This window comes from Temnothorax curvispinosus, unplaced genomic scaffold, assembly GCF_003070985.1.
Source record: "Temnothorax curvispinosus isolate PA1 unplaced genomic scaffold, ASM307098v1 QBEX01006396.1, whole genome shotgun sequence".
In the NCBI taxonomy this organism is placed as follows: Eukaryota; Metazoa; Arthropoda; class Insecta; order Hymenoptera; family Formicidae; genus Temnothorax; species Temnothorax curvispinosus.
In genome coordinates, this window is record NW_020216176.1 from 48,067 (window position 1) to 57,536 (window position 9,470).

Below are 9,470 nucleotides of genomic sequence, written 5' to 3' on the forward strand. Positions count from 1 at the left end.
CAGAGCAGTTATAAAAATAACATTATATTTATAGTGTCTGATTTGTCACACTCCCCTAATGCCAGATTGAGCTGTTATTCTTCTAATTTAATCAATAATATTTTTCAGTTCAACGCACTGAAGACGATTGTGCATTTTTCGCGAAGGAACATATATGTATATCTATCGAGTATATGTTAAACGGATATACAGTGTTCACACATATTTCGCGCGAACACCTTTGACAAGCCCATGCTGCAAAGTGCAAGCAGATAAATGCAGACAAGCAAGGTGACGTATTGCTGTCATCATACGCGACCGCGCCTTTCCTCGCCGTTGCTCTATTATCGTAACTTATCGATCTTCATCGCTATACGTTCGATCGAATCGACGAGTGACCTATTGACCACCCGTGAGCCAGCACTCGCTCCACCGTGCGCAGCGTGTCGATTACGATATGAAAGCGACAGTGAGCGAATGTTTACCGCGCGCTCAATGTCAATCTACAGTATCTACACCCTATCCCGCGAGACGCAAAAACATTCCAAACTGAACACGAGCGCGCGAGCGAGCCGAGCTCAGAGCTGAGGAATTTTCGTTCTCTCAGATTGGGCAAATCTGCGCACCGCGCGACACTCTCGGTGAAACGCGAGTATCGCGAAACGTCACGGTAATCGGCGTGTGTGTAATACGAGAAAGCGGGCGGCGGCAATTCTTGCTCCCTTTTCCTCCGACAAAGCGCTCGCGACAGAATCCGCCGATTGCATATATACCCACGCTGGGCCTCTCCGCCAGCGTCTGAGGTTGACCCGAAAAATCAATTGTGCGAGAAATGACCGAAAATCGCGTACGCAACGAATCTTTTATTGTCGTCGTCGTCTCGGTGATTGTATCATTATTGTGGCCAAGATTACATGTTCTCGGCGACATATGCGGGATTACGAGAAGCAAACCACTGTACTTTTTACGGTCCAAACTATTTCTCGCAAATGAATGAAAGTGAAGTATTTCATCTTTAGTTTCCATCCAACCGATTTAACATAAATAAACAATTTTTATCATTTGAAGAAGAGATCTTTTTATGAAAATCTCAAAAGTATAGCTGGCCAATTATAATTGCAGATAAATTTGAATAGTTCAAGAATTATACTACCGCAACGTGTTACGTCGAGTCCAATTCGACACAGGGCTGCAAAGAGTTAAGAAGTATTTATGGGTCTTAACGACAAGTTTACAAATGACGAGTGTATTAACACGATAATTTTCACGGTCAACAGCTTCATTCGTTAAATCGTAGAAGACACGTTGCCAAACGACTGTATTCGAAATTGAATTATTAAGATGCTTTCTCGCGGTGCGAACACACGCGGCTGAGAAACTTTTTCTGGGACCACGGTCTCTTTAATGGCGTTACTTTGTTACTTCGAACAGCCTCGCTTAAGTTTTGTACTTATGATTAATAGACCATCGCGAATTCCATACCGGTTGTATCGGAAGAATCAATAAACTTGTCATAATAAATATTTCAATGCCTAATTATGCATTCTTGATATGTGTTTAACAACTTCTCATACAGCTTCGTAACATAACTTAACCAAGAAAAGCATGACGATGTGTGCAAAATAAACAGCTAATTTTATTTTCGAAATTTGTAGCGATGTACTTCTGATATTTATATAAGATTTAGAAATATTTCTATACAATTTTTATTCTTCGACCGAAAATTTTTCGTTCAATGAAAAAAAGTGGAATTATATTTAATTACCGTTTTAAAAATTGAAATAATACTTCTTTTTAAATACTAAAAAGAAGTCAAACGTGTATTACAATGAAATATTTGTAATATGAAATATATGTTTATTAATCTCTTATCGATCTCTTTACATGAGGCGCGCCTGTTAGAACGCATTCCGGCTAGCACATATTGCTAACTACAGACTGCATCCTTACAGACCAACGTAGATTTCTACGCAACTTTCAATTCTTACTTGAAACTTAAAAAAAGATATTTGCTTGTAGTAATAATTAACTCTGTAACAGTATGAGTATAAAAAAGGAAATTAAACATTATGGTAATATTAAAATTTGCAGCTATCCTATAATATGAAAACATTTGAAGTTCCTGATGTGACTTGAATTTATAAGAAAAAGAGGTAATCGAAATAACTCTGCCGGATTACGGCGCGCAGGTGGTCCAGATATATTTACACTTTAATGTGGATGGCACGCTCGTGTGTATTAACGAAGATAGTACTGAACGAGCGGCGCGCTGCGGTCCAGGACAACCGGCTGATCGTAGTAGACCGATCTCACGGCTTCGAGGCCGAGCTTCTCGTTGATGTGAGCCGCCGCGTGTTCCGCCTTGGCGAGGGCCACTTCCGGCGTGTCGACGACGCGGCCGTCGGGCCCGATCGGTGCGCCGGGGACCAGTTTCGTCGTCACCGCGATCGGTTGCACCAGCTGCGCGCTACCAACCAGGGCCGCGTCGGACGACGCGACGTAAGCGAGCACGTGCTGGTCGGCCGACTTAACGGCTTCCGCGGCCAAATTAATCTTCTCGTTGACGTGAGCGGCCGCGTGCTCGGCCTTGGCCAACGCGACTTCCGGGGTGTCGACCACCCGACCGTCCGGACCGATCGGAGCACCGGGCACCAACCTGGCGTAGTAGAACAGCGGCGAACCGGCGAAGGCGCAAGCCAGGATGGCAGAGAGAACAATCTGGAGAGAACATGACATCACGTTGCGATATAATTTTTAAATATTTATTTAATAAAATCTAGAAATTATGTCAATCTGGTAAAGCCTAGCTCTAGCTTATGCATCTCCTTCGTTAGATTGTATTTTAACACCACTAACATGAATAAATATATTTATAGAAGTTAGAAACCTATCATATAATTAACGTAATTCTTGAGACTAAGAAATATGAAATTTGTGTATATCAAAATAATTGAAACAAATGCAGTTCTTAATTAAATCAATCTATCTCTATATCCAATCTATTATATTCCTTTATTTTTAATATTAAAATAATAAAAATTGCAGCTATTACTACAATATTTGTTATTAAAACAGACTTTTCACTGGTACTCACCAAGACCTTCATGTCGAACGAAATTACTCAGCTCCACAGCGCTGCCGATCAGGATCAGTACTCGCCAAGGCGCTTGGTTAATGTGTCGTGCACTACCCTGTCCACGCGGACTTTATATACCCCGTGGGCAAAAGAGGCTTTGTGGCCAAACCAGGCGCCGCTACCAGGATGTAACCCATCGCAACGTAAATACCAGTGTCCAATAAAAGCCGTCACGTATCTGACATTGACGCCCCGTCATCTCGCTCCCGTTCGCATAATCGCGAATCGTATCAGCTTCGTCGGTCCTCACCAGTCCTCGCGGCGCGGCACCAATCTAAATTGGTCCCCCTTCTGATTCGATTAATCAAAACCTGCGAATTAAAAAGGATCGATCGAGCGATTCGTCGCGCTCGCCTTTTTTGAAGTCGCCAATTTATCGTATAGGTAATTCTCCTTCAGTTTTCTTATTCCGTTTTATTTTAGGTTTAATCGCTAACCGCTGACGTAAATATTTACCCTTTGTCTCCCGGAGGAACGTGCACAAGCTTTTTTCGATAATGAGAAAATTATCTATTTTGTTAATTAATTACGTAATAGTTATCACGATTAGTATAAGCACTAGCTATAAATAACCATAGTACGAAACTTACGTAATTAATTAAGTGTAAATGAAATGTAAATTAATTTTGCCATGTAACATAAATCACTTATTTCAATTTTATTTTTTAAGATTATTATTCAAGATTAATTTTCATAAGATTTTTAAAATTGTTTATTTAAATTATAATACATTCATATAGCACATACACCCAGCTTGGTTCGTTAGCCTCTTTTATCTCCTTTGCTTTTAATTTTTCGAACCTTGAGTTATTATTTTTTTAAGATTATTGAACAAATGTGTGTCTCTTAAAATCAACAAGTTCACTAGACTCAATAAAAAAAAAAAAAAAAAAATGCTAAAAAATGCAACAAATGGATGTAGATCGACGAATCTATTTTCGCCGAACTAATCGAGGATTAAGTAACGCGACAGGTATGCAAGTAGGCAGGCATCCTTACCTAACCGAGCAGAAACGACAATAAGCCCGCTCTAGAACCTGATTACGCGATCATACGCAGCCTTCAGCACGCGTCGTCTCTCTCTCTCTCTCTCTCTCTCTCTCTCTCTCTCGCAGACGCAACCTTCTAGATCACGGCCGATCTGGCGGAGAAATGGAAACGGGATCGGGTGTCTTCCCGACCTCGTAAGAAAGAAACCGAAAGAAAATCCCTCTCCGTTTCATCTCGTCATCCTTCCTCGCCCCTCGCTACAACGTTTTTTCTTTCATCCGACGTAAACTCTCGCTTTACAAACAGGCTTATCTTACCCGATACGAAACGGAAGCAGCTGACCACAGCTTTACAAATCGAGATCTCTCCCACGCGATCGTTCTATTACGTGATCTATGAGGGCTATAAAGACGATCGCGACGACTGGACCGGTGCGCGTTATCGAGTGAATCCCGTGACGTTACGCTACTCATTGTCTACGATTGCGTGGGACCACTGTCACTTTCGGCGCGACTAAACAAATAAAACGTAAAAGATGACGCGTTTCGTGATCGTGCTACTCGGTTTGACGAGCCTGGTCTCGGCCAAACCCGCTTTCCTGTCCGTACCCTTGACGTACGCGACACCCTTGGCACCCGGGACGCAAGTCGGTACCAACGGCAGAGTGTTGGACAGCCCCGAAGTCGATGAGAGAACAGGGGTGGCGAACGAGGCTGCGAGATCGGCCGCTGAATCTCAGCTGCTGCGAGGAAGACAATCGTCTTCGCTGGTTCGCGACGGTGTACCGTCGATCCTAACGTCTTCCGCGCCTCTCGGCGCCGACGGCAGGGTCGTGGACACGCCGGAAGTCGCGGCCGCGAAGGCGGCTCACGCGGCCGCGCACGTCAACGAGAGAATCAACCTGGCGCACGAGGTGGCGAGATCCGGCGGTGATGCATCGGATTCGTCTGACGTCGCCGACAGCGATCTCGACGGCAGAGTCCTGGACGCGCCGGAAGTCGTGGCCGCGCGCGGCAGCGGGAAGATCGACCTGGTGAACGGAGCTGCGAGACCTGGCGACGCTGTCGCGCGCACCGTGAACGGTCGGCTGGTGCCGTTGGTGCTCGGCAACGGTGTCGTCGCTGCTCTCGTGCCCGTCGGTCCCGACGGCAGGCCACTGGACGTGCCGGAAGTAACCGCGCGCGGCAATCAGATTCTGGCGAGCGACGTGAGGTCCGTCGACGCTCTGGCGATTGCTGGTCCGGCGCTCGCTTACGGCAGATTGATTTACTGAAGAAGGTTTTACCGACGCGCTTGAAGAAAATACCGCTTACTTTATATGCGTAACTTTGTATCGAATAATTGCGGAATTTTTCAGATGATAATCATGTCATAAGCTATATTTGTAGATCTATATATTAGGGATTATGTGTCACCTTTCTGACGAAAAATGAAAAACTCAATAGGACAAGAATAGAATAAGTTGATCATCTGACCATTTCTTGCTTGCACACAATTATTTTCACTATTCTGTACTACATATATAAAAATAAATAATGTACACATACGTGAAGCCAATATATCGTAAAGGAATAAAATTCTTACCTTACACACGAATATGATACCTCATTTAATCCGTTCGTACTTTACGCCAAGCTATTCGACTCGTCTCGATAAAATGCAAATGCCGAGACGGCGACAAAATTTTCCATATTTCATTGATCGTCGCATAACTTCGCGTGGCAGAGCCGCGCTAACCAGCCGAAAGACCAATAAGACCATCCCTCGCATCCCTCGCATCCCTTGGCGAGCGACCGGCGTCAGCGAGATGGCTTTCGCCAGCTCGAGAGGCGTTCCGCGGATACAGCGAGCGAGGTATAAATCGCGTGATAAATTAGCGATAATCCGCGGCGTTCTTCTCCTCGAGATCCCTCTTGGCTCGGCAACCCCCCGCGACATAACGATCGCGCGGTGTTATGCGCGACCTTGACGGTCGACGTATTAGGGCATAGTCGGGCGGATAACCGGGCCCCGCGGGAAAAAAGCGCACCGTCCGATGGACACTCTTGACGGCGAGGCGAACGCTGCGAAGCCGGATTCCGAAGACCGCGACCTCGAAGGGGCCACTCGCCGCGACCAGTTCTCTCGCCGCGATGGCCCACAACGCGACGACTCCTCGCGAATTTCTCGCGACTCGACGAGGGAGGAGGAAGAGGACGCACAGGAGGGCAACATCATCGCAACGCACCGCAGGGCGTGGTGGCACCGCGACTGCGTGCATATATAAACGTGTCCTGGCGCCCGTGTCGCGTCGAGGATATACCGGTGCCGTCGATACGATCACCATGAAGAGCGCGTCCGTAAGTGCTCGTTCCGCGATTCCTCGCGTAGGAGGATCGCGGATTCTAACAATAAAATCTCTCGAGGTTGGTCCTTGGTAGAGTTTAACTGCGCGCATCAGGATTACCACTTGCTCGGAGCAGATCGGGAACTTATCATCCTCTTGTCTTTAAATTTCTCCTATTTGAAAAATTTATTTGCCTCTTCAGAAAAAACAAGTAAAATTTTGTTATGTATCTAAATTATCTCAAGTTGAAATTTGTAGTTTGTTACTTCAAGCGACTCTCTTGATACAACGGGGATGTAACTTGCGCCACTCCCGCAAAGTAAACCGCTGATACCTCTGTCGCGTCGTAATATTATCCGATACTAATCCTAAACACCTAACACCTCCCGCGTATATCTGATCTGCGATACAGATCTTACGAACCGCAATGTGAGTTGTGCAAATTATGAGCTAATTTTATATGTAATTTCAGTTGTTCCTTGTCTTCTGTTTGATCGCCACCGGCTTTGCTAAGCCGCCGCCGCCGGTGCCGGTGTTCCTCAGCTATCAGGACAGTCTGGGCCAGTACAGTTTCGGCTACAGCGCGCCAGGCTCGGCCAGGTCGGAGGTCAGGACGTCCAACGGTGCGACCAGAGGCACTTACAGCTACGTCGACGGAACCGGGGTTATCCAGACCGCGCAGTACGTCGCCGACGGCGAGAATGGGTTCCGAGTGATCGCGACGAATCTCCCGCAGGCGCCACTTCCGGTCCAGGACACGCCGGAAGTGATGGCCGCGCGCACCGCGCATCTTCAGGCCCTGGAACTGGCGGCCAAGAGGGACGAAGAGGCACAAAATCGCGAGGAGAATCGAGAGAATGCGCGCGAGAAGAAGATCGACGGGAACCAAGGTGACGCGAGTCCCTCGACACGACTTTCGGCAACTGAGATCACGGAAATTCCATTGAACGAGGGGGAGCGAAAAGCGTTGGAGAACACGAAGAATATCGAGCTGAAGGACAGCGACGAGACTCTGCAGGCGGTCGCTTCGACAAGCGGCACTGGCAAGGCGAGCGAGACGAGCACGCAAAAGGTACGTCAACCGTGAAATGCCAAAGACAAAATAAATTTACAAAATAATAACAGAATGGTATTAATGGAGTTGTTAAACATTTTCGAGTAATTACTTCGGTCTTTGTAAATTTTGCAAATTCTCCAATGAAATACCTAAGATACGAGCGTGTTTCGAAATATTCCGCTTCAAAATTCTCCCCTCATCAGCATTTTTGCGACACCGTCCGCAGGAATTCGCCGGAAGAGTATCGCAGGAAATTATCGGCGGCGCAAATATCCCGGCGATCCCATTAATTTCCTCGCACGTGTCGCTGTCTCAGGCGTTGGGACAACACGCGGTGCCGGTATTTCGGATCTCCTATGGAAACTACGAGATCGAGCCTTCCATCATACCGGAGTCATCGATCGCTGAAGGTCAATTTATGATTGTAACTCACCTTACCGTTCACTCTCTCCTCCGCTCTGATTGGAAATATCAAGTCGCCGTGGGCTATTTTGATTAAATACTTTTAAACTTTCCGTTCGGCATAGTTCACATCATCTATATACTTACAATTCTTCGATTTATTTTGTGATTTAAGTGCGTTTTGGAAATTTGAAGCCGCGAGGAAAAATTATTTATTTTTATTTAAAAAAAAAACGAGATTACTCTTTCACTTATGTCTATCGCTTTTTTCCGTCGCTCTTTCGAAGGTCGTCCCACTTCCGGGGCCGAGAACCGTCTGAGGTCACCCATCTCATACCGCGACTGCGACCGGTTCGCAAACTCGTTCGTTTATACTGTAAATTAATTTTGCAACAAATCAACGTTGTGCAAATTGCAGAGCAAATTATAAAGAGTAGCGCTAGGAATGCGAGCTCGTGCAAGAATCGACGCTGAATGAAAATGATTGTCTCGTCCGTTCTTCTCCGCAGGCGCTTTCCGTGATGTGATCACGCCAGCGGCAATAGCCTTGACGAGCACGACGGCGATCTCGACCGAGGGAACGGCGACGCCGGAGAGGAAAGAATCGTCGCAACGTACGACCGAGCAGATTCGCACCGTCAACACTCTGCCGCTCGCACCGCTGCTGGGCGCGATCCCGCTGGATTCCTCGCCGAGTATCATCAGATACCTACCGTCAACGCCGCTCCAGTATGTCGCCTACAACGTTCTGTAAATATCCCGGAAAGCAGAAATATCCTGAAAAGTGTATGAGAGAGATTCGCGGGCGAACACGCGAAGAATTGGAATAAAAGCTCGAACAAATCTGAAATGATCAGGCTGGATTTTGGGGGGGTTCTTTTCCTTTTGCGTTTGTCAAGATATTTTTATTCTTCTTTACAAAATAATGCAGGATGTTGTCGGACAATACAACGGAGTAGTACACGTATTATGATCGATACTAAGGATAAGGATAATCAAAATCAGCGTCGTCGTCGCCATCGCCGCCAGCGTCACTCGTCGTGGAGACATTGGTATAGCGTGAGAAGTAATGCTATAGGTATATAAATGGGATATTGAACAGTAATGCCTAAAGGGGGGGAAAAAAGAATCTGACGCAGAGTTCCTTACAGATAATGGATGAGAGAGCCTAATTAAGAATTATAATGTAAGGTCCGATAATAAAATCACAAAACCACTACACAACAGCCGTTGTATCTAACAGCTAACACGATATATTAATTAAAACAAAGCGTATACCTTCAACATTTTAATCACGTTTCAAGAGACGTCAGACAGGACGAGTTGGACACGAGCAGAAAATATCAGTGTTCAAAATTTCATTTACACACTCCGCCCCGTGAGTCTGAAATCTTTGATTTAATTGATCCAAGGAGAGCGGGATTGGCGATTCGAAAAGGCAACGTTATTTTCGAAACGCAACACGCGACATTGCCTCGTTAGATGTAATTATCTTTAAAATCGCGAGACAATTGTGCCGGACAACCTTTGCCGGTTGAATGTTTATTACGCGGCTCTACATTTTTTTTTACTGGCCTGAG

The 9,470-nt window shown here is 46.0% G+C and overlaps 2 protein-coding genes and 1 pseudogene across 2 annotated transcripts; 2 read left to right on the forward strand and 1 right to left on the reverse strand.

The window, feature by feature from the left end:
- Positions 1-1,866: 1,866 nt before the first annotated feature.
- Positions 1,867-3,133, reverse strand: LOC112455834 (cuticle protein 18.7-like). Its single transcript, XM_025018036.1, has 2 exons — positions 3,074-3,133; positions 1,867-2,697 (listed from the first exon to the last, which is right to left on the reverse strand). The coding sequence occupies exons 1-2, from the start codon at positions 3,083-3,085 to the stop codon at positions 2,218-2,220; spliced, it is 492 nt and encodes a 163-aa protein (XP_024873804.1). The 5' UTR covers positions 3,086-3,133; the 3' UTR covers positions 1,867-2,217.
- Positions 3,134-4,560: 1,427 nt separating this feature from the next.
- LOC112455831 lies at positions 4,561-5,679 on the forward strand. The gene has a single exon (XM_025018034.1). The coding sequence runs from the start codon at positions 4,641-4,643 to the stop codon at positions 5,376-5,378; it is 738 nt and encodes a 245-aa protein (XP_024873802.1). The 5' UTR covers positions 4,561-4,640; the 3' UTR covers positions 5,379-5,679.
- A 1,212-nt stretch (positions 5,680-6,891) lies between these two features.
- Positions 6,892-8,644, forward strand: LOC112455829 (annotated as a pseudogene).
- Positions 8,645-9,470: the final 826 nt, after the last annotated feature.

Bases quoted from the DNA above. Each gene is read 5' to 3' on its own strand.
- LOC112455831 (XM_025018034.1), top strand. From the start codon at position 4,641: ATGACGCGTTTCGTGATCGTGCTACTCGGTTTGACGAGCCTGGTCTCG.